Genomic DNA, 25,724 nt, shown 5'->3' with positions numbered 1-25,724 from the left:
TCCTTGTTAAGTTTAAGAAGTGGTTTGTGGTTTGTTCGGAAAATTGATTATTTTATTAGAAGATTATTTTATTAGGGAGTGCCTTAAAAGCACCAAATAATGATCCCTAAAGACTGAAGCAATGTTTCCAATCTCATGTGTCTCTTTTGGGGGAACTAGTTTTCCCCACGTTTAAAACATTAGTGTCTAACTGCTCTGGTGGGAAGGCAAGTAAATAACTATTATTTTTAAAAAATTATTTTCTGTGTAATTTCTTTTTTTTTTTTTAAATATAGTTCCGTTTTATGATAATGCGAATATGGTTCATTTCTCCAAAAAAAAAAAAAAAAAAGTCAATGTACGCTGCTTGTCCAACCTGCAAAGAATGTTTATTCTGAAAGCTGTTAACATGGGGAGGTTGAAAATAAAATGCTTTTGGGAACGGCTTTTGGAAGAAACACCCCTCACCTCCCCATGTTCAGAATGGCTTTCGGAATAAACACCCCTTGCAGGTTGACAAAAGCGCACATTAACCAAAAAAAGCAAAGGAAAACTTTTTTTTTTTTTAAAAGTTTTCCTTTGCTTTTTTTAAAGTTATATTATAGACTACTACTAGTGTTTTTTTGTTTTTTTTTCGTTTGTTTTTATTTTAATTAAACTGGAGTGAAAAGGTTCAAACTAAATCTTAAATAAACCCAAGTTAACTTTGATTTTTTTTTTTTTTAACACAAGCTATATTCTAAAACTTTGAAACGAAAATTTATAAAATTTGAAATATCTCGTAACCCATCGATTAATAATTTGCTACATTTTAGGTTCTGTATTTAATGAATCTTTGAACAAGTATATGGACAACAACCTGATATCGATATAAGGAAATCGTCTAAGATGTTAAGTTAAAAAAAAAAGTGGTACACAGAATTGCAAAAAAAATATTAAAAAAAATTTTTTTTTGTAAACACTTTTTATATGAATCTAAATATATATTTACCAAAAATAACCTCACAATTAAAATTTGTGAGTAAATTCATGTTATTGTTTTTAATACCACAACAGATTTTTGTGATATTTTGTGCTGACAAATTCAGTAGCTCGCCCGTGTGAAGGTTGCTTTAATAGCAAATCAGCAGTAGGAGTAAATAATCGTACATAATTTAGTCATACAATTTTAGTAAACCCCTTTATGTACGATCAAAATCTGGCTCGACTAAATGTCCGATTCGGCTGCTGTTGATTCAAGTAACTTTACATGTTGTTTCTATATGACAAACAGCAGGAGCAGTCATTCGTACATTGATCGAGAATAATTTTGGTCATACATATTTAGTAAAACCGGCTGAGTAGTGTTGTTTAAAATACAACGTCGTGTGCACATGTTCATTTCCGGTACATATAGATGTTGTTAAGTTTAAATCTTATAACATTTTTTGGAAATTTCTTTCATCTTCTTGGAGAATATTTGTACTTGTGCCCCCCCCCCTAAAAAATGTATTTAATTCTGTGCAGTATATTTTTATTGGTCAAGATATGTTCTTCCCAAACATTACCTCCTCTTTCGAAGGGGAAGCAATATAGTATATGTTGGTTTCTTTTCATACTATTCTCCCAGAATTACCTTCCCATTATTTCTAGAGCCCCCCAAAATCGCCATGGGCATGGAATATGTGCCTACATCAAAGATGGCTTTCCTTGTGGTAGGAATATCTCCATAGAAGACCCTAATTTATCTTATATGTGCTTCCAGGTTGCACTAGCTTACATCACTGCATTTATATTTGACCTCTATCGCTCCTACAACAGTGGGGTTACTATCTTTAAGAGCATATCTGAGAAAATTGACCACATCCTGTCTGCTCATCCTTCAGCTAACATTCACATTTGCGATGACTTCAATGTCCATAATGTGGAATGGCTGACCCACTCAAATAAAAGCGATGATGAGGGGAGGTTTTGTCATGATTTTGCCATTGCTTATGACCTTACTCAGATTGTTCACGAACCCACCCGTGTGCCCGATACTACCGGTCAATATGCAAGCCTTCTAGACCTTTTCCTCACAACTTCCCCTGAGCTGTGTTCATGTTCCGTTCTATCTCCTCTAGGATCCTCTGACCACTCTGTTGTAGCAGTTAAGATAAAAATGAAATGTAATAAGTCTTCAGACGTACCTCTCCACCGTACTGTATATCGATACTCTATGGCTGACTGGGATAGCTTCCGTACATTCATATCTGACCTACCTCTGCATTCCATGTTTAAAAAGGATGTGTCCTCTATAGTATCAGATCTGACCGAATGGTTAATTGTAGGCATAGACCGATTCATACCATCTAAAAAATTCCAACAAAAATCTAACAGCCAGCCATGGTTCTCCCCAGACTGTGCTGCTGCCATCGCGCACAGAAATCACTTTTTCCATAGCTACCAACGTAATAGATGTACTGAGATTAAAGCTGCTTTCAGGACTGCCAGCAACCACTGTAAAAGAGTAATAAAAAAAATGCAAGAGAGTTATATGCTCAGTCTGTTAAATCCAAAGTAGCTGAGCAGCGGCTTGGTTCCCACCAGTTCTGGCAAATAGCAAACAGGATCTTGAACAGAAGCGTGCGTTCTATCTCAACTATTATCAATGGACCTGAGGTCATCTCGTCAGCATCAGACAAGTCCAGACTATTTGCCAAGAACTTTGCAGCTAATTCTACCCTATGCGACAATGGCCATCAACTCCCCATATTTCCTCCTATAACACAGAACACGCTAGGTAACATACAAATATCTGTGCATAAGGTTGCCAAGCTAATCAAGAACCTTGATTCCAGTAAAGCAACTGGCCCTGACGGCATCCCAATTATAGTGTTAAAAAAGCTTCAACCAGAACTTGCTCCTATACTTACAAAACTGTTTAAGCGTTGCCTTAAGGAGATGTGCTTTCCGACTCCCTGGAAAACCTCATCAGTATGTCCTGTATTTAAGAATTTAGGTGATAAGTCATCTCCATCTCAGTACAGACCAATAAGTCTCCTGTGTGAGTAAGTTGCTGAAATCCATATTAAATAGAGAAATAGTCAACCACCTCAGCAGAAATAACCTTCTTAGTGACACTCAATATGCAAGATCTACCGCAGATGTGCTAACTGTTATATCTCACAGGATTAGTGAATCTCTTGACAAAGGCTTCCTTTCTAGGGCAATTGCTCTTGACATATCAAAAGCCTTCAACAAGATATGGCATAAGGGCCTACTTCACAAGATTTCCAGCTACGGTATAACTGGAAATGTTTTCTCAATCATTAAATCATTTCTCTCTGATAGGCTCATAAGAGTAGTGGTCGATGGACAAAAATCAGAGGCCTGCAGTATTAATGCTAGAGTCCCTCAGGGGTCAATCCTGGGCCCAACTCTCTTCCTCATCTACATCAATGATCTCCCTAAACACATACTTAAATCATTCGTTGACATCTATGCTGATGACACGACCATCTACAGCAACACATCAAAGGCTGTAAATGACAAAGTTCTCTCTGATTCTCTCTCCTCTGATCTCGAGCTCGTGGTTCAGTGGGGGAAGACGTGGCTGGTTACCTTTAATGCATCTAAAACCAAACTCCTATCTTTACATCATCAACGCTCTGATCCCCATCTGGCATCAATTGTGATGGATGGCTCTCGTCTAGGAGAAGCCCCATGTTTTGACAAGCTTCTGGGTTTGACCTTTACTTCTGATCTGAAATGGAACACGTACATCAAGTCTGTTGCCAAGGTCTCTGGAAAGATGGTGGGATCCTTCTACCGCTCCAGAAGATATCTCACTACTGATGCAATTCTCTATCTATATAAAAGCCAAGTACGTCCAAGGATGGAATACTGCTGCCATATCTGGGCAGGAGCTGCTAAAAACAGCCTATCCTGCCTTGACAGAGTACAAAATAGACTTCGTAGTTTAGTGGGGGATGCCCTTTTCTCTTCCCTGCAGCCTCTCTCCCACAGAAGAGACGTTGCGAGCCTGTCTTTGTTTTATCGTTATTTCCATGGCAAGTGCTCGTCTGAGCTCCAATCTCTTGTCCCCCCCCCTCGCCAATCTTTCACGAGAAACACCCGTCTGGCTGAAACTACTGTCGATAATTTTCCCCACTCTTTATCTGTGCCTAAATCCAAACGTAGATTCCATGAGCAGAGCTTCTTTCTCAGAAGTGCACGATTGTGGAACTCTCTTCCGTTCGCCTGTTTCCCACCTGACTACAACTTGGATGTCTTCAAATCCAACATAAACAAATTCCTGACAAACCGCCCCCTTAAGACACTCTATCAAATCTCCAATACTAATGATTACTACAATACTATCCCATTGATTACTGTACACGCAATAACCCTTATCCCTGAGTGGCCTCCAGGCCTTGATAAGTGGTGACTCCCATGTAAAAAAAAAGAAAAAAAAAGAAAAAGATGGGAGTAGTGTATAATCTGTTGACATATCATGCTTCCAGGCATTAACTGCTTCTGGGGTTTTTTTTTTGGTTTTTTGTTGTTTTTTTTTTTGGATGGGGGAGTATGGAAACTAGATGGCCATGAAGTCGCTTCACTTCAAGATCAAAAACTAGCCAATGACAAATGTTATATAGATAGATTTCAACCCAGAAAATAGCAATTTTTCCCCGTTTCTCAGAAACTTTGCTCATATAATATAAGGATTAAAAGACAAAATAAGGGAAGCGAGAGCTCATTTTTCATATCAGTCTTCTTGCATATATATGATTAAATTTATTTGTACAAACATTGATGGTTACATATGTGCATGCATGTTTCTGTAATCATCCGTTATTGAGATTACGTCTTCAGGCCAAGGATTATCCTCGAAAACATCCTTGGCCTGAAGACATAATCTCCCCAATAACAGATGATTACAGAAACATGTATGCACATATGTAGCCATCAATGTTTGTATAAATAAATTTAATATACCTGCTCTGTTTATTCATTGAGCACTTTTAGGTAGACACTGGTTGTTTCATTGGATGTACTTCTAGGAAACTAAACTCTACTGCCATATATATATATATATATATATATATATATATATATATATATATATAGCTGAATTAGTCGATAGTATTATATGTATAGTAAGGGACACCATATTTGAAGCCACCTCTTGTCCATGCTCGATTCTGCAGTACATGAATTAGTTGATGCAGCAAACCAACACGTGACATAGTTACCAAATTGCAAGCTTGGCATGTTAGCTGTTCCATATTTCATCCATGTGCTGGAGGTGTCACATCTCATCTCTTCCTCATTGCTGTCTTCGGCTACTGATTATTTTATTTATTTTATTTTATTTTTTTTAAAGCTTGCTGCTTTCTAAAAAAATCTTTCCTATACCTTGGTGTATCTACAGCTATCCCTTCCATTCTTCCAATATTGATTCCAAAGCACTTCAAATCATCTTTGAGACAATCTTGGAATCACTTATCCAGTTTGTGCCCTGGCTAGTATTACTAGTTACTATTACTGTACTGGAGCAGTACTCACCCCAGGCGGATTGAACCAGCTTCTTCCAAAGGAGGATGTTTCGTGTGAGAGTGAAATTCACAAGCAGTTCCCAGTTGTATGTATATCCCTGTTAGGGAGATGATGAACTTAGGTTTTTGCAGCTCTTGCAGAGAGGTTTTCACGTCCTACATACAACGCCTGCTATTCCTATCTGGTACTAACTAGGCTCAATGTTGCTTAACTCTAGTGATCCAACAAGAACTGGTGTGACAACGTGATTATGCTGTATATTATTATTTCCAGTTCTCCATGAATCATCTATTTGGACAATCTGTCAGCAGTCAGACAAAAAAAAATAATGACCAGTCCAACAAAGTCTGTGTTTACTTATACGAGTCAATGCTTGGAACAGCAGCTTGCTCCAACACTTCATTGTCAAGAGTAAAGCTATCTCAATGGATGTTTAGCATGTCTCACATTATTGGATTTTCATATCGTGGCAGGCCGATTTGGCGAAATTGTTTGGGTCTACTTGGGAACGTGTGTGCCGATTCAATGGTATCTTTTTTGTGGTGTGGCATGGCATGTCGATTCGGCTGGTGTATTCAGAATTGTGTAGACGAATTTAAGAACCGTGCCATCACATGTGAAAACATATATATATATATATATATATATATATTTTTTTTTTTCTGACACTCTCTCCCTCGTGTAGCGACAAAGCAAGTGCCTAAGACAATTTTGATGGAAACGTTCTACCAGGTAAATATGAGTGGTCCATGTCTTGCAAGCATATAACAAACGCCTGCTATTCCTATCTGGTACTAACTAGGCTCAATGTTGCTTAACTCTAGTGATCCAACATAACAGATCTTTATCACATGGTGCCTACACTGTCTTTTCCTGATGGCCAAAAAGGCACAAGCTTGTTCAATGCAGCTATTTATCTCAACATTCAATGACCATTCCTCGAAATAACACTACCCAAATACATACACTGTTCACTACAGTCTGTGGCCTTCAACAAATACATGCGGTTCCTGATACAGTTTTCAGGGACCAATGCAAATATAGTCTTTGTCTTGTATGGGTTTATTGTGAGACCCATGATTCTACATGTCTATGGAAAATGATCTGTGATATCCTGCATCTGCAAGTGAGTTAAGAGATTCACATCATCTGCATAGATCTGGTTTCAAACAACAATCGATTGATGAAGTCTTAAACTGCTACAAGTTATTTTATTTACCAATTCATTCTCCAGGCAGTTAAGCAGGTCAAATGTCAGTTGAACAGAAGTGTTTCTGTGGAACAAACTGGATTCGAACTTGGCACACCCATGTTTCTAGTCCATATTATTAACCACTTGGACACCATTAACTTCCTTTAAAACTATGTAAGTTACACGGCTAAGCCAATGTGTAAAATCACAGATGCACATCTTTGTCACAATTATTGAAAGCTAATGACAGTTACTCCAAAATAGTTGGAAAATAAAATGCAGGGATATCGCATTGTTGAACAATGTGCAATGATTTTTATCATGTGCAATGATTTTTATCTCTACAGGTTATGTGGCAAAATACAGCTCTGAACTAATTGTGGTTTGTTTTACAGGTGTTTGAACTGAATCAGGTGTGAAATGGAGCATGTCGAGCAGTGATCCGGTTTTTGTATTTGAAAGGACGCACACCACAGAAGACTTTTGATGAAATGAAAGAAACTTATGGTGATAATGCCCCATCATATGACCTTGTAAAACACTGGCATCGTGAATTCAAACATGGCCGGAAGTCTGTGGAAACAGCTCCCAGACCTGATCGCCCCCCCCTCTGCCATTGATGAGGCATTTGAGGCTGCTATTTTGGAAGATCGGCGCATCACTATTCGCCAAATAGCCCAAGATGTCAAGATTAGTACAGGGTCTGTGGAAACTATCATTCATGACCATTTCCATATGCATAAGGTGTCTGCCAGATGGATTACCAGGTTGCTCACACCATTCTAGAAGCAAGAATGCATCGAGTGCTCGGGGATAAATTTGGAGATGTGCCAAGAAGATGAATTAAAGTTTTTCAAAAGACTGATTACAGAGAATGAAACCTGGGTCCATCACTATGATCCAGAGACCAAAGCCCAGTCAATGCAGTGGAAGACTCTTGGACTCACCACCTCCAAAGGAGGCAAGAGTGCAGCCCTCTGCTGGCAAAGTCATGCTCACAGTCTTCTGGGACCAGGACGGTGTAGTGATGACAGATTTCCTGGCAAAGGGTACCATAATTACAGGAGCCTATTATGCTTCACTTTTGAGGAAATTAAGGGAAACTATCAAAATTAAGAGATGGGGCAAGATCAGCAAAGGTACCCTCCTCCTACAGGACAACGCTCCGGTCCACAACTCGCATGTCGCCAGATCAGAAGCATGGGCGTATGGTTATTAAATCCTTCCCCATCCTCCCTACTCTCCTGACCTTGCACCCTCTGACTTTCACCTCTTCCTAGCCATGAAGTTGTTTTTGAAAGGTAAGCGTTTCCCAGATGATGCAGCCTTGATTTCTGAAGTCACGTCGTGGTTGGAGGGCCAACCTAGGGTATTCTACAAAAACGGTCTCCAGAGCTGCATCAAACGATGGGAGAAATGCATAACTCTGGGTGGTTCCTATGTAGAGAAAGACTAATAACTGTGCCAAGTTTTGTTGCTCTACTGCTATGGGAAGTGGGTCAGGGGCATTACTTATTGCACACCCCTCATAGTTCATGCTTTTTCTGTAGGAATTGTGTGATGTAAGCATTGTCGTCAACAAATCAGTGTTGATGCCTTTATTAGAACAGAAATATCTACTGCGCTTCATAAAACACCCTTAAAAAAATACTCCCATGTACCATGATATCTGCTAAACCTTATTCTATGGATTCAGACCAGTTTTCTCATCCTTCAGCTTTGTAACATTTATTCTATGAGGACACTTGAGACGTCACTGAATCTTCGGCTTAATTATGAACCTCATGTTGGCACACACTCACACATCACACAGACAGACAGACACACACACACACATACACACAACTTAAATGAAAAAGAATACAATAATATTGTGGCGTGTATTTTTGCTGGGCATTCATAAAAAAGGAAATATTTCACAAATATTTGGTTCATATTAAATAATCTTATCTTTCCCTTCAAATAATCATTTATCGTTACATATTAACTAAAAAATATGCTTTACTCTAAAATAGAAACCAATTTGTAGTTTATATTTTATTTTTTTGGAATCCTTTGATATGAAACTTCATAATTTGTGTGTTCATTTTATTTATTTTTCTTTTGCGGACTGTTATCCTCATTTTCATAATTGTTGTTTCATCACGGCCAACTCATCCTCTGGTTTTCTTCAGACGATTAACCACAACCGGATCGGAATGCTGAGTCTTGTAACTGTATCCTCAGTAATTATTGCCTTCCATATTTGTTGTTGTTGTCTAACCATGTTTTGGCCAACTAATCCTTTGGCCTTTTTTGTGTAGGATTGAGACCGTTATCTTTAGACAGTACTCACCTGGAACTCTAGCTAGAGAATCAACGTCTTTATCCACAGGCCCCCTTCAGGCATTGTTAGGAGTAAAATGTATCTGTTCTGATACTACACTTCATCTTTCTTTTTTTTTTTTTTTTTTTTTTTTTTCTCGAGGTCAGTGAAGAAGAAATCCTAAACTGAAGCAATTATTTTTATTCTAATCTGGAGTAGCCTTCTTTTTTTTTCTTTTTTTTATATATTGAGGAGGAGCTGGATTTTCCTCATAGTAAAAACAGATCTTGTCTAACTCTGGCCCCTTAAGGGGAGGCAAGTAAATAAGACTCCTTTCATTACATAAAATTTACTGAGTTAACAAAGAAAATAAAAAAAAAAAAAAAAAAAAAAAAAAACTGTCAACAAAATCATTTCAATAGGGGAAAGTAAATAGCAACTAAGACTCCCCCACCCCACAATTAAAATGATTTTGGAAAGTAATTCTTTCTATCATGAGACAATTTCTTTTTCTTTTAATGACTGATATTTTTTTTGTAGTTTTTTTTTTAACTTTCCAGTTTAATTTTTTTTTTTTTTTAACCTTAGATTTAACCTATTTTATATTAATATTGGTGTAAACACTGGCAAAGCATAATTTTTTTTTTTTTTGTTCCCCACTTTTGATGGAGGGTGTAGACTGAATTTAAATAAAATCGTAACTTTAGATCTGGTCAGAATTAAAAAGTACAAAATGTTTTTAAAGACACAAATGTCAGTGTAGTTTTTCTGACTATTTTAGAAAGTGTTCTTTATTTAATGGTTTCAGATTTGTCTTCATTTTGGTTGCTATATAATTCAAACATTTCACCAGGTGTAGTTTTGCTCATTGTGGTGTGTTGTCCCCCCCCCCTGTAATTTTTTAGAGATTAAAACTGAACCGTTTATTTAATGTATTTCCTCATTTCCATGAAGTTCCAAACATATTTTACAACCTCCCTAGACCATCTAAACATAAGTCTAGCTTGTCATAAACCATTAATATTGCTGTGATCTTCATGAGGAGACTTTCAGAATATAAATTTTTGTTTTCAGTATCTAGCAAGTTCAATATTTGGAAATAGTATCTACTTGTAAAAATAAAATAAAATTATCTTATTTCTATTCAAATAAATTCCTTATTGTATGTTTTACTCTTGTTAATTTTTAACAGAAAGAGTTATTCTTTATAAACATTTCAACTATCAAAACATGTATCGATTTCTTCTCTCTAATAAACCTTTCATTTCCTTTTAGTGCTGTCAACATGGTTCCAAGGCAGCAGTCATCTTTGATGACTTTCTCGACTTTACTATTTTCACTGTTTTTGGTGGCATGGCACATCAAATCATCAGGTAAGATCAATGTTTTTCCTTGCATTTCAGGCTTTTTTTTTTTGCTTTTTTTTTTAATTTCAAACATTTTGTTAACTTTTATATCTTTGATTATTCTTTATATTGAACCATCACATCCCAACTTTGGCACCAAGCCATTTCTTATTTGTGATAATTAAAAAAAAAAAAACTATTTGTATCATTTAAGATTTTTGTCTTGCTATCTTTTTTTTTTCTTTTTCTTTTTTCATATTGAGCTTATTGATATAAACACAATTCTGTGTGAGCAATGAAAAGCTTCAAAGATTCCTATGAAAAGAAAAACAAAAAAGTTGACTTATAATAGATGCTAGGTTACATTGAGTCATGAAACATCAAACAAATAATTTTTTAGTATTGTTCCTTGTTTGCCAGTTTTAATCTTCTTGCCATCTTTTCATCTTATTTGGACTCTTGTGTCTTCAGAATTTGTATCAAATGAAATAGTTTTTAGTTTATTCGTATCAAACGTTACCATTTTAAATCGATTCTGCCTTAAATAAGTTTCCCGAAACATGAATTGGAAAAGTACAATTGACAAATTTAAAGTTTGTATTATTTGGATTATTCTGACTACTGTTCTCATCTGAAGTGTTATTTTCACAACGTTTCAGTTGATGTAACCTCCAAATTTCTTCAGGTGTATTTTGTTGAACTTGGGGGGAAATCTTTGTCGAATTCGAGAATCTGCATGAAATTTCAAACGGAACCTTTTATTTTAATCCTGGGAGTAGCATCAGCCATGACTAAGTGGAAGTCCTAAGTAATTCGCAATTACATTTTGAATGTCGCCTACACTGAAGATTTAACCTTCAAGCTCCAGAAGAATGCAATTTACAACTAAATTTTACCAAGTACTTTATCCAATATGTCACTCGTCATTGTAGATGAGTTTGACAAGATACAGCTGAGGAAAGTCGATTATATCGATGGAAGCGTGAGAATAACACTCAAGACGAGAGCAAAAGTGCAAATAATACAAATCCTCACCTTGAAATTTCAGTCGTAAAATAAAGTTTCAGAATTTTTAAGATCAAAATTCCAAATTTTGTATTTGGATGATTATTCTTGTGTTAGTTCTTGTATTTCAGCCAGTGTATCTTTCAACCTCCTTCATACGTTTTTTTTTTCTTTTCAAATTCCATTAATGTTGGTCTAAATATAAACATGTACAAAATTTTAAGCTAAACTCCTTATTTATAGTTTTAGTTTCATAGTTCAATTTGAAATAACTATCCTTAGCCATTATTTTATTTTTCATTATATTAAAAAACTATTAATGTGGCCACATAGATCTTTGAAAAACTCAAACAATGGAATCAAATTTATTTTATTAGTTTAATTAACCACTGTTTGAAAAATTGGAAAATATTCCATCTTGTGTGCAATATGTTTCGAAGTTGCTTTTCAGTGTATAACTAAAAATATAGGCTTAAAAAAGTAAAAGAATCCTTACAAATATATCTTGTTGTGGTAGAATGAATGGCTCTCGTCTTGGGGAGGCTCCATGTTTCAACAAGCTTCTGGGTTTGACCTTTACTCCTAAATTTAAAATGGAACACATACATCAAATCCGTTGCCAAGGTCGCTGAAAAATTGGTGGGATCCTTCTATCGATCCAGTAGATATCTACCTGCTGATGCATTTCTCTATCTATGTAAGAGCCAGGTACGTCTAAGGATGGAGTAATGCTGTCACATCTGGGCAGGAGCTGCTATGAAGATCTTATCTTGCCTTGACAGAGTTCAGAATAGACTTCATAGCCTAGTGGGGGATGCCTTTTTCTGTTCCCTGCAACCTCTTTCTTACAGAGATGTTGCAAGCCTGTCTGTTTTATTGTTATTTTCATGTCAAGTGCTCGTCTGAGCTCCAATCCATGATTAACCCCCTCGCCAAACATTCACGAGAAACCCTTGTCTGGCTGAAAACACTATCAATAATATCCTCCACTCTTTATCTGTGTCTAAGCCTAAACGTAGATTCCATGAACAAAGTTTCTTTCTTAGAAGTGCACGTCTGTGAAACTCTCTTCTGTTTACCTGCTTTCCAGCTGACTACAATCTGATTGTCTTCAAGTCCAACGTAAACAAGTTCTTGATGAGCCGTTCCCCTTAAGTAATCCAATTTACCAAATTTACACTTCTAACGATTACTCTGATATTGTCCTTTTGACCACTGTACACTCTTTAACCCTTATCCTCGAGTGGCCTCTGGGCTTTGATAAGTGGTTATTCCCTTGTAATAAAAAAAAGTTTTTTTTAAATTAATCGTAATGGAAGCAGTAATTAAATAATCGAAGTTATGTAAACTGTTGGGAAAAATCCTATAACATCCTCAGAAAAAAAATGTGAAAACATGCGAAGTGTAATGTTTGACTGTGCACATAAGATTCATTTCAACAGCTAACACATTGAATCTTAATCCAAAATCCTAGTACATTAGAGATTAAGATAATATTTCTTTTAATAGTAAATTAAAAAAAAAAAAGATGTAAACCATGTATATAAAAAAAAATCTGACAGAAAAATAAATTGGTAATAGGGCAAAACCTTAATTCACTAAAGTATTCAACTTTGTTTTGTGAAAGTTAACTTAAAAAACCCTCAATTAAATTCACCATAGTCACAAATAGCTTTTTTTCTTTAAGATGGTACTATTTTTTTATTTTTTTTTTTTATAGATACCATATTACACATATCAAATTTGAAAAACACCAACAAAATAAAAGTATAAATTCTCAGTCACCAAAAATAGTAACCTAACTAAAGTAGCCTGAAAAAAAATTGACATAAAAGATTTGTGCATTTCTAAAGAGATTTAATTTCCTTTGCATCCAGATTTTATCAAAATAATCTAAGTAAATGTGATATCACAAGTTAAAATTCTAGAGAACTAGCATGGGTGCCCGGCGTTGCTCGGGTATTTGGAGGTGTATGTTGACCAAAAAAAAAAAAGCAGTCAATTTTTTTTAACTTTGACCCCTATTATGACCCCTTAACATTTATTGTTTTGGGCTCAAATCAAGTTATTAAGTTAGGTCCATGTCCAAGGAACCTATATCTAAAATTTCAAGTGTTTAGACCCAAAATTGTCGGAGTTTGGTAGAGTTCTCAAAGATCAAATCGCTGAACTTTGACCCCTTAATCGCCAAATTTCTGGACGAAAACCGATCACATTGATTTTCCCAAATCTCAGTAATCTGTATATCAAATTTCGAGGCTTAAAATTAAGTTATTGCGTAGGGAAATGTACACACACAGACAGACAGATACACACACGTTCACTTTTATAGATATATAGATAGATAGACTAATAGATTAAACAAAAATATATACGTATACATAAATATATATGGAAACAATTTTTTGTTTATTGTAAAGATTTTACGCAAATATTATGCAAGTATAAATCATGTAGAATATCTGCATGAATATAATTACACATAATAGTTAACTAAAGATGATTATCCTATTAATAAACCGAAGCAACTAATAGGGAATTAATTAAAATGAATGCTAAAAAGAATATGCAAATTAGCTAGATCTTTTGCTAGTGAATGCAATTCCACAACCCATATATAAGAAAATTGTATTTTCTTTTTAAATAAATAGAAAAGAGGGTTTTTAATATGAATATCAATATACACAAAAGAAAAACGAATTTTGGAGTATAGATTTCACAATATTTTTTTTCACTCAAAACAAGGTAGTTTGTGATACTAGGTTTCCAAGTTCTAAAGACACCTGGGAAAGGTGAGATGTTACATTCAACCAAACTGTTGTGAATATATCGCAAAGATGAAACTAGTAGTTTAATAATGTTTTTAAGTTTTAATTAAATCTTTTTATTAATGTGAACAATAACATACGTTATAACAGTTGTCAAAATTTCAACACTTTATTACGTTTCTGGATTTTTTTTGAGATGATATTGAAATTGAGATAATTTATTTGGATGCTTCGGACTACTGTTCTCATCTTGAGTGTTATTCACACAACGTTTCAGTCACTGTAATTTCCAACCATCTTCAGGTGTATCTTGTCGAATCTGTACAGAATTTCAAACAGAATACTTTATTTAATTCACAGAGGTAGCATGTTCTGGTTCTGTCGGCCATGACTGGATAGAAGTCCTGAGGAATTCGTAGTTGTATTTTGAAATCGCCTGTATTAAGTAGTAATATTAAGATTGTACATTTTTTAAAAAATAAAATAGGTTTAGGATTCCTAAAATTCATACTAGAATTGTCTGCAAGGACCCGTGGCATAGTGAATAAAGTACTTGATAAAATTCAGTTGCAAGTTACAAGCTTCTGGAGGTTGAAGATTCAATCCTCAGTGTGGGCTACACTCAAAATACAATTGCGAAATTCCGTGTAGATTCCAGAGTTCAGCAAGATATACCTAGAGATGGTCAAAGTTCACATCGATCGAAACATGAAAATAATACTCGATGAGAACACAGTAGTCTTAATAGTCCAATTAATATATTAGCCACAACAAAAACGCACATTTATGTGTGTGATCAGAAGTTGTGTTTGTGGAAATTTGCATTGAAATCAACTTCTTACCATGTTACACAATTTTATTGAATTAATGGAATGACCAAACTGTACCCTAAGTAATTGAAACTCGGCAAACATCTGATTAAAAAAATATATATATATATATATATTTTGTACCATTGTGTTATTTAAAAAAAAGAAAAATTGAAACTATGGGATTTTTTAAAGGTCAATATTTTTTTTAAGATGTCTTATGTCAATAAAACAAAACTGAAAGTACTGATTCCCAACCAACGCATGGTAGATACAGTTGTTTTTTTCATAATCTCTTTACTATTTTACACACTCTTTCAGTGTGATATATTTTAAAAATGAAGCAATTTGATGATATCGATGATGATGATATTGATGTAATATTTTCAAACTAAAATAACCAAATCCTAAATCTGTTTTAAAAATAAAGATTTTTTTTTTATTCACCTTCACCCCAAACAAGGCATATCGTCATGTGGACGTACGGGGTTACTAATTGGGACCATACCTTAGAAAGATCAACAAGATGTTGGTTTACGTTACATTTGAACTTCTGCATATCAGTACAGTCAGGGAAGCAGGTAGCAGGAAGGGAATTCCTGTCTAGCTGTTTGAGAAACTATGAGAGAAGAAAGCTTTCTGGCATTTAGGGACCTCAACAGTGAAGGTGTGTGATTTTGTTGCTAAGCAGGTTTGTTGGGCATGTGTTTGTTGCGGGGGCACAAATGCAATAAGGTCATCAGAGCTTATTTCATTGAAATATTTGTAAAACAGGCACAGGGATACAACGTTGCTGTGATGAAACAGGTTCGGACCGAGTTAACAAATTAGGACCTATTAGATTGGAATTTTTTTTACCCTATCCAAGGGGAAAGACTAGTGCTAGATGCACCAGCCTAAGACTTATTCAAATTTTAAAAAAATCTATTTAGTATGAATCTGATCTGAATATCTGAAGCAGCACTAACCCTAGGCGAGTAAACTGACTTTCTTCGAATGGGAAGTTTTATAAAAATATCAAATTCACAAGCAGTCCCTAGTTGTTTGTATATCCTCACCAGGTGCAAGCATTAAAGTTTTACAGCTCTTGAAGGGAGGTGTTGACGTCTTCCTACATATTGCGCCTGGTATCCTCAAATGGTTACCCTTCTAATATTAACCAGACTCAACGTTGCTTAACTTTGATAATCTAACAAGAACCAATGTGTCATTGTAATTATACAGAGAAAGTCCTTGAATAAAGGAAAAACGATGAGCATATTGTGACAACACGTGTGTGTCCCCGACAAACTTTTGTCAACTGTTCTTCTCACTTCGTCATCTTTCTCACTGGCGACTGTTGAAGGGAACACACGTGGGTCCACAAGTATAAAAATAAAATAAAACAAACACAGGAAAAGCACAGATGCCAATTCTTAACATATATATCGGTTGGAATCTGGATGTGAAGGCAGTCTTCGTTGGTTATTTCATTAATTAATCTCGATCTGGTCCAAACCATGATCTGTCTTCAGTGGCATTCAAACTCCCATTCGTCACAAACTGCAGCTCGGTGTCAACTCTATACTCACTACTCAGTGTTGTGATATCAAGTTCCTCACCCAGGCTTACCTAAGCATTTCATTGATTCCCTCTCTTCCGTCAAGTGTCTTTGGTTTCCGTTATCTTTTCTGTAGGTTTCTATTGTCATTATCAAATCTAAAAGGCTTGATCTAAAAATATCTACTGATTTATTGTTTGCTATTTCCCATTTCATTGTACATTGTAAGACCCTTCATATCTGTATATTATTCTCGGCACTTAATGACTCCGATCTTCATAGTATCACAATATAAATAGCTTCCAGTTATCCTTTTTCCACACACTCTTTAATTTATATTTAATATATCGGGTTGACAAGAAAGTTCTTGTGGTTTTTAATTTTTAAATTCAGATTAACATATTGGCTCAAACAAAAATTTATTGATTGAAATAAGTATCATCAGAATCAACACACTTTTGCCAATGTAAAACAAGTGTATTTATGCGAGTAACTTAAAAATCTTGCGTTCTAGTGACTATGAAGTCACTGTATTTGTTTTTGATATCGCTTGGATTTTTTAAGCATTTCTCATGCAGAAAGTTGTCGATGCTTGAAAAAGTGATAGTCCGTAGGTGAGAGGTCTGGAGAGTATGGCAGATAAAAGTTTTGCAGCCCAATTCGTTCAACTTCTGCAAGGTTGGTTTAGTAACATCTGGTCGGGCATTGTCGTGGAGGAAAATGGGACCTTTTCTGTTGATTAATGAAGTTTCTGATACATATCATCCATTTGTAAACAGTACTTCTCTGCTATAATGCTTTCACCTGCATTCAAAAAACTAATGGATGAGACCGGTCACAGACCACTAAACAGTCAGCATGACCTTCTTTTGATGGAACTCTAGCTTTGGGAAATGTTGTGGAGTTTTGTCAGAATCTAGCTACTGAGCTGAGCATCGCCGGTTGTCATAAAGAACCCACCTTTTATTGCAAGTCACAATCAAAGAACTGGTCATTTTTGGTGCGTAAAAGAAAAGATGATACTTCATAACTGCATTTCTTTTGGTTGTCGTTCAATTTATGAGGCACCCGTTTATCAAGAATTTTTTGTTGTTCTAATCTCTCTTAAGTGTTGGAAATTGTTGTATATGTTATGTCTAATTCAGAAGCAAATGCGTGGATTGGTTTCAAATAAGGCTCTTAATTGATTGTTGTCAACATTTGATGGCTAACCACTGCGCTTATCATCAAGACTCTCATCACCGCCACAGAAATTTCTTAAATCACCATTGTGCTGTACATTCAGTAGTGGTTTCTGAGCCAAATGCTTTGTTGATATGGCAAGCTGTTTCATCAGCTTTTCAACCTAGTTTAAATTGAAATAAGAAAATTGTGCGAATTTGCTTTTTTTCCATCTTGTATTCAACATTCTGGAAAGAAAATTGTTTTAAAAAGATTGTAAATTAAACAAAGCGAAAAACACTCTTTAAAATGATATATAAAGTAAAGGTATTACACCAAAAAATTTATTTGAAAATACATCATTTGTAATCAAAATTAAAAATTGCGCAAGAACTTTTTTCTTAACCTAATATTTGACATTTGGACAATGACAAGTTTGCTAGTTGAAGCCCTCAGAATCATTCAGTACCAAGTGCCATATATAGGTATATATGTAGTGTACTGTATGAATCTTAAAGCCTCCTATATTCATATTAAAAAATAAAAAAAAAATGTAATTCAAATTTGAAATGAGATTATTCATTAAAATAAAAGACGTTTTATGAGGCATAATAAAGTTCAAAAGATTCAATAGCATTCACGACTGCCCTCCCTCTCCTCCCCCAAATTTAGACAACACACAGATGAGAAGGATTATAAATTCAAACATCAGTGCATACTTTAACTGCATGAAAAATAAATATTCATTTTATTTTTCCAAAGAAAATAGACTGATGTTTATTCATTTGGGAGATTAATGAAACTTTAAAAAAAAATAGAAAAATGTATTTTTTTAAGCATTCATTTTTCTTGGTCAATATATCTATTTTTTTCTACTTAAACTTACTTAACGCTTATCGAGGCTAAAATCGACTTGCAGATAAAGGTTAACAAGATGGATATATTATCAGCTAAATGATGATTATTATGATAGGATTCAAAATGGTGAATAGAATTTTCTTATCAGGACAGTTGACATTAAATCTCTCAGATTAGTATGTTATACAAAGCGCTCAGATTTATTGTTTTACTAGACTATCTATGACCCATTGAGTCAGTATTTTTTTATGAAAACCTTTTGAAATTTTTATAGTTATTGGCAATATATTTTCTGTACATATCCATTCATAAATCAATATTGAACATCAATGAAATATCTTTGAATAAACTTATCTTGCACACCCATTTTGAGAATGAGTTATCCAATGTAACAGTGAATCTGTACTTGAATTATAACTAAAGAATTCCAAACATTTTTTTGGAGGGGAGGTTTCATCAGTTCCAAAAGAAATCATTTGAAGGGGACTTATATTGTCTCAAGTGAGTTTTTAATGTTGTGCAAAATTCAGTAATCTTACTCTACAACAAAAAATAGCAGTTTCTCCTTGAAAAATGGCATGTGAACAAATTTTATCCATTTTTGTATATTAGCAAAGAAATTTTGTCTATTTTGTAGGTTTGATTGAAATAATACAAAATAGAAATAAACAATATTTACTTTTTATGTTTCCCTCTTTTCTGGTTGTACCTTCATTTTGTGTTAGGTCAATATTTTTTAAAGATGTTTATACAAAAGTTGTTGCTTGTTCAACAGCATTTCTTCCATTAAAATCTTTATCAGATGATGACATGGTTTCAGGGCCAAAACAACATTGAAACTAACTGGTAGTTGCGTCAGCAGCAACTACCAGACTTTGTTGGATTATTGTCACTCTGTGAGGCTGACATATCTACACTAATGCAGATAGAGCCTTTTTATGAATTCGCAATCTTAAATTATCCTTGAAGCTTTTGCAACAATTTTCAGCATTTCATTGTTTCCATATGGAGCTTCTTGGAGGATATTTACATCCAATAAGAATGTTTGAGACTAGTAGTTTTCTTACATGCTCTGTCTCTATCAGATGTAGTTAATCTACAAGCATGAAGGCAATATGTATGATTAAATATGTAATTTCTTATCTTAAAATGTTAGTTGATAATGACGTTTTTACAAGGATAGGAAATTTATTATTATAGTTCGACATCCTTTAATTTAATACATCTAAATTTAATACATCTAAATTAACATTTTTTGTGCAGTTTTAGGAGATCCACCCTCTCAGGTCTTGCCTTCTCTCTTTGAGAAAGGGTTAGTTTATTGCTAATCGCCTGAGACGCCCTTACTGGAGAATGTTGACAGAACTGCTCAGGCACTTTTTGCAGGACAGAGTGCTCCTCCTCTGGAGCACTGGCTTCTCAATCCCATTTTGCAACCCTGGTGTCTAAGTTTTTGCAGTGGGAGAGAACGATAACAACCCAAGTTAACATTTTCTTTCTATTTCTTGTTTTTTTCTAGTTAGCACAGGATGTAACTGTCTTGAAATATGGATTTCTCCTAATAAATCAAAACACAAATGTTTGATTTTATGATTTGTGACTATTCAGTTAAAAAATAGAAAGCAGATTTTACTGGAAACCAAATTCTTTGAAAAATTACCTCCAGACAAAGTAACCTTAATTTTAAAAATTTAACTTTAATTAAGTTAAATTAATTTCTGATGCAATAATTTTGGCCACAATTAGTCTTGTAGCATTACATAAGCATGGTAACCCCACATTGATTGGGGGCCCTTTTTTCAGTTTATGAGTGTTACCCAAATAGCAGATAAAAAAAATCAATGAGTATTAAGAAGTGTGTGTGTAAGGTTGTCCGGAAATTGACAAGCATTTTTAGGTGCACAAAGAGGATAGAAATAAGTTTTTTTTCCCCCTTTTTAGCGATATATATTCAATGAAGATGGTCATGAACTGTACTTGCAACTCTTTTGCAAGTACTCTAGTTGTTAATATTTGAGATTTCTTTTTTTATTCAACTTTTGTCTTAAAAACATCAATATCAAATTTTGAGGGTCTTCCACTACAAATGTCTTAATGACTGTTTCCCATTTTGAATTTTGCAAACCACTTTTGGACAGTTGATTTTCCTATAGCATTGTCACCATACACTTCACAAATCTCTTTGGAAGTTTTAGCAGCAGTTTCTCTCTCTCTCTCTCTCTCTCTCTCTCTCTCTCTCTCTCTCTCTCTCTCTCTCTCTCTCTCTCTCTTTTTCTTTTCTTTTCTTTTCTTTTCTTTTTTTTTTTTTTTTTTTTTAAAGAACAAGCATAACTACCTGTACATGAAATTTTTTGCAATCTTTTTTCTTGTAATGAGGGATATCTGAAAGTAAGTAAATTCAATAAATTGTGTCAGCAATGGAAAAAAAATGTGTAACACATGCTAAGTTTCATTTGTGATATAAGTAAACTGTTTATAGGCTTGCTTGCTTGCATCTTGTCTTCATGGTTGGGCGATTCCATCTTTTTAAAGAGATGACGGGTGAATTACATATATATATATGTCACTCAGAAGCTAAGGAATGAGGGTTGAGAGTTGTGTGTTTTGGTTTTCATTCTACCTGATTACACTCAAATCATATGTATATTTTTTTAGTTTTGATTTTAGGTTCAATATAATAAATGAAAGCGGATTGTCTCTATAATAATAAATACGTAATCTGTATGAATTAAAATATATTTAAGCGTATCTTATGACCTAGCAATGCTGGGCAACCTGCTAATATATATTTAAAAATAAGGGGTATTGTAAAAATTCAATGGCAGGTTTTGGCAACTGTTCAAAAAAATGAAACTCATCTTGTGACATAACTCCATTTTTTTTTTTTTCTCACTACTTTGAAACTACTACACTCTAACAAGTAAGATCAGTTTTAGTCGTGTATAGCCATATTTAATTTTGTTTCTACTTTCAATCCCATAATCATCACAGCTGATACTTGGAACTAATTAAGCTTGCATTCCTATTTGTGCGTTGATTTATGGCAAACATGTTTGTGCATTAAAAGTCAATTTGGCTTTAGAATAATTTGTAAAATTGAAAGTTAATTTTATTCAACAAATGAATCATTGGTTTCCTTGGACTGTTGGAAATTAAATGTAAATTAAATATCAACATTTTTATTTCTTTGCGTCCTTAGGCATTTTTTTATTTTAATCAATAATTCCATGCCAACTGTAATGAAACACACACTTATATATAATTATTTATAAATATTCTTTTCGATACTCACACGCTTTGTCATAAACAAGAATCCTAGCCTCTAGCCCGCAAAGCCAAGGATGACTTTGTTGACTGGGTTTCAATCTTTCAACCAGCAGTAACTATCACTTCCTGCACTGATGATTGTGTAAGCATGAAACACTAATGTCTATAGGTATAAAAATATTAATATTTATTGAAATATATATATATATGTGTGTGTGTGTGTGTTTTTATGTAATATGATTATCCACAGATGTTTGTTTCATTGTTTTCAACTCCTCAGTGTGACTAGATATGGCAAGACTTTTTAATAGAATGTGCTCTGATAAACTCATTGCACTTGTGTCCCCTCAACGTACATATCCCCGACAAACCTGCTTAGCAACAAAATCACACCCCTTTACTGTTGAGGTCCCTAAATGCCAGAAAGATTTCTACTCCAATAGTTTCTTCCCTCGAATAGCTAGACTTTGGAATTCCCTTCCTGCTACCTGCTTTCTTGACTGTACTAATATGCAGAAGTTTAAATGTAACATAAATCAACATCTTGTTAATCTTCCTTTGGCATGGTCCTAAATAGTAACCCCTTGTGTCCAAGTGGCGATATAATTTGTTAGGGATTAACGTGAGTTGTTAAAAAAAAAAAAAAAAAAAAGACTTAAAGATGAAGACTAGTGATTTGTGCCCAGTGCTAATGATACTACTACTGAAATTAGAAATTATGTAGAATTTAAATTAAACCATTTACTTAATTTTTTTTTTTTTTGTATAATACTAATAACTGAAAGAAAATTGTTTTTATGAAACAATCTTGTAAATGCTATCACCCTGGTCATGTTGAGCTAGCTTCTTTCCAAGTAAATATAGTGTCTTCAACCATCACCACCCACTTTTGCTAATCTTAAAATAGATCACATTATATATGGTGAGCTAATTCTAATTCCATCATTGAAAACCAACTCCCTGTAGTGCGGCTAGGTTGTCTTTGATTGTCATCAGTCAGGTCTTCAACTACCCATTAGCGCATTTGTGCCAACCAGGGGGAAAAAAAAAAAAACAGTGAGAGAAACATCTTCTGGATTAGTTTTGCTTCCAGGTGCCAAGCTGCATGCCTAAACAATCTCGTTATTGTCTCAATGGCCATGAAATGTGAATCCATAGCACTCTTTTTTTCTTAAGACCTTACATTATGTGGCTACACTAAAATTCTGACTATAATTGAATTTAACTTATCTAATGTCAATTTTATGGATAAAGCATTGTACCTGGTGAATTAGCGCCACATTTAAACTTCAAAAGCATATTACTTCTAAAGAATATCTAAAGAAGATTAAATTTGCTTTTCTTTGGATGGCGTAGTTTTCATCAATAAGCATTATGCCACTTGACCAAGTTACCAGTGTTGGATTTGATGTGTAGAATCATATATTTTTATGCTCGGTGTAAGGGTGAGTAATGTGGGATATAATTAGTTTAATTTATTTTTAATGCAAAGAAAATGAATCGGAATTGAAGACCTTTGCGAAAATTCAGAATTGCCAGAGTGTTTGTAAGTGTGTGTGGTTGTTAATGTAAATGTAAGAATAAGCGAAGTAAAAAAGGAAAACAGAAACAGAAAGCGGGGGAGGGGGGGTACCTGGGGAAGGGGGGGGGGGGTAATCAAAACATCGAAAAAAAAAACACAAAAAAAACTAACATAAGGCAAACAAACGATGTTAAATGTAAAAATCGATTTCGGGGTGAAAAAAATTAACGTTTTTGCCTAATTTTTTTATATTTTTCGGGCGAAGGATGGAGCTTCAATATGATACCAAGTTTGTGAATTTTTGTTGTCTGTCGAAAGTTTTTAGCGAACACACACACACACACACACATACATACAAACATACATACATACACACATTTTCGCTTTTATATATATAGATGAGCGAGGTTTGATTGATTTAATGGGATCTATGTAAAGTTCAAATTTTATTTACTATGCTCATTTCTGTATTGATATTGCTAGCGAAGGTATGAACCTACAAATCCCTCAAACATGGAGGAAAATGGCAACTTGTGTTCAACTAATCGTATACAATAAATCGTTTACAATAGTTTTTTAATCATAAAAGTGATTACTATGTCATAAGACACAAATCAATATATTTAAATATTCTCAGCATGTTGTTTTAATCTTTTTGTTTTTTCTTTACAGAAAGTATAGCTGTGATGTCTGTAGATTTGGGCAATCAGTTTATGAAGATTGCAATCGTCAAGGTAAGTAATCTTCTGCGTACAATTTAAGAAAGCATGAAAAATGGCGTGTTGCCTTTCATTTAAAAAAATTTCTTTTAGAATGACGTTTAAGAGAATTTGTGGAAATAGAGTAGAAAAGGAAATGTTTATTTGGTTGGCATATTTCCAAAATAATTCACAAACTCTGCTTATTGGCATTGACTTAATTCATCAACAATTTGATTGAATGCTTGCATTCCAACCTTTCAACCTTTGTTCCACCTTTTTATTGATTTCTTTTTCAACTTGGGATTTCCCTAAAGATAGAAAAATTGAGACTAACAACTTAGAAAAAGAATGCTTTATATATATATATATATGCAAATATCATTTGATTAGTTGCTGATTTCTTTTTTTTTTTTTTTTTTTCGTATAATTCTAACATTGAGGAGCAGGGCAATTTGCCTAGATGTATGTAATAAAAAAAAGCAAACATAAATATGTCATAAGAATATTTATTTTTCTCTGGTGATAAAACAAATTTCATCTATTATAATAAAGCTGAAGTTTGTGATAAAACATTAAAGTTATGCTTCCAAACTGAACGTCTTAACAGATTGTACAATGAAAATATCATTACATATGGCAAGTTTTTAACTATACTAATACCCCTGTTTTTTTTTTTTACATAGGCATTACCACTTATAAAAGCCAAGAGGCCATTCAAGGATAAGGGTTAAAGAGTGTATAGTAGAATTGGACAATATAGTAATCGTTAGTAATGTAAATTCGGTAAATTGTTATAACTTAACTATGATGGTTCATATAGTATAGCTTCGAAGCATCAATATTCCAGAGAAGCATTATTGGGTATCCAGTTATCATCTTTAATTTCATCAAGCTGTTATTGATTGATTGATATGTACCATGTTATTTTCTGGAGTTAAAATTGCTCTTTCCATTCACAACTAAGTTTTGTGAATGATAAAACCATGCAATACCTGCAATAGTAACAAAATTGTCAATTATTTCATGCAAAAATATCATTCTGTTTTGAAGTGAGGTGGGGGGGGTCGGTTAAAACCTTGGTTTCGACACTGTTTGTTAATCCCGTATGCGCGACTAGTTGATTCGTTGTTTCATTTTTTTTCAATTTAAAAAGCTAAATTTGCAATGTTATAACATGTGTTCTCGTGGTCTGATCATGTTCGCTTGCATAACTAAAGTTATGCAAGTTAGTGCATAGCACAAGGCTTTTTTTTTTTTCTTTCATTTTTTTTTTCTCTCCTATCTTTTAGAATTCTCAATTTTTTATGTGCGTCCACCACACAGTATTTTTTTTTCTTTTTTTTTTTAATAACACGATAAGATGGCACCCAAGTCCATTCTTTTTTTTTCTTTTTTTTTTTTTTTACCGTATTTTATAACCAGGTAACATCCCCACGCTGCTAGTTAATTATAAAAATAAGTAGGGAGGCAAATTCAACAGCCATTGGTTCAATATTGAAACGCACACGTTTGTAGATAATGTTATAGTCTTTATATACTTTCACAAATATGACAATTTACTGCAAGAATTGAGTTCATCAGCGGAACTTCCACAGGGAACAAATGAGTGTTTTTTGAAAGTTACTTGATAAGTAGAGCTATGACAACAGCATATTCTTTTCCTTGTTTTCATTCCCAGGTATATATCCATTGATATGCTTTTATGTAGCGTGATGTGTTTCTCGGTTGATTGTGTCAGATATATACTCGAG

At 34.2% G+C, this 25,724-nt stretch overlaps 1 protein-coding gene across 2 annotated transcripts in view; it reads left to right on the top strand.

The window, feature by feature from the left end:
• Positions 1 to 25,724, top strand: part of LOC145277546 (hypoxia up-regulated protein 1-like) — a 145,298-nt gene that overhangs the window by 30,072 nt on the left and 89,502 nt on the right. For both annotated transcript variants that reach the window (XM_080129017.1, XM_080129016.1), the window contains exons 2-3: positions 10,272 to 10,369; positions 23,945 to 24,006. In XM_080129017.1, coding sequence (XP_079985143.1) covers positions 10,282 to 10,369; positions 23,945 to 24,006 — 150 coding nt within the window. In that variant the 5' untranslated portion in view covers positions 10,272 to 10,281. The remainder of the gene's footprint in view (positions 1 to 10,271; positions 10,370 to 23,944; positions 24,007 to 25,724) is intronic.

Source organism: Euprymna scolopes, chromosome 6, assembly GCF_053919585.1.
Source record: "Euprymna scolopes isolate OS-2025 chromosome 6, ASM5391958v1, whole genome shotgun sequence".
NCBI lineage: Eukaryota > Metazoa > Mollusca > Cephalopoda > Sepiida > Sepiolidae > Euprymna > Euprymna scolopes.
Note: the sequence above shows the minus strand (reverse complement) of the source record. Positions and strands in the feature narration are given on the sequence as shown.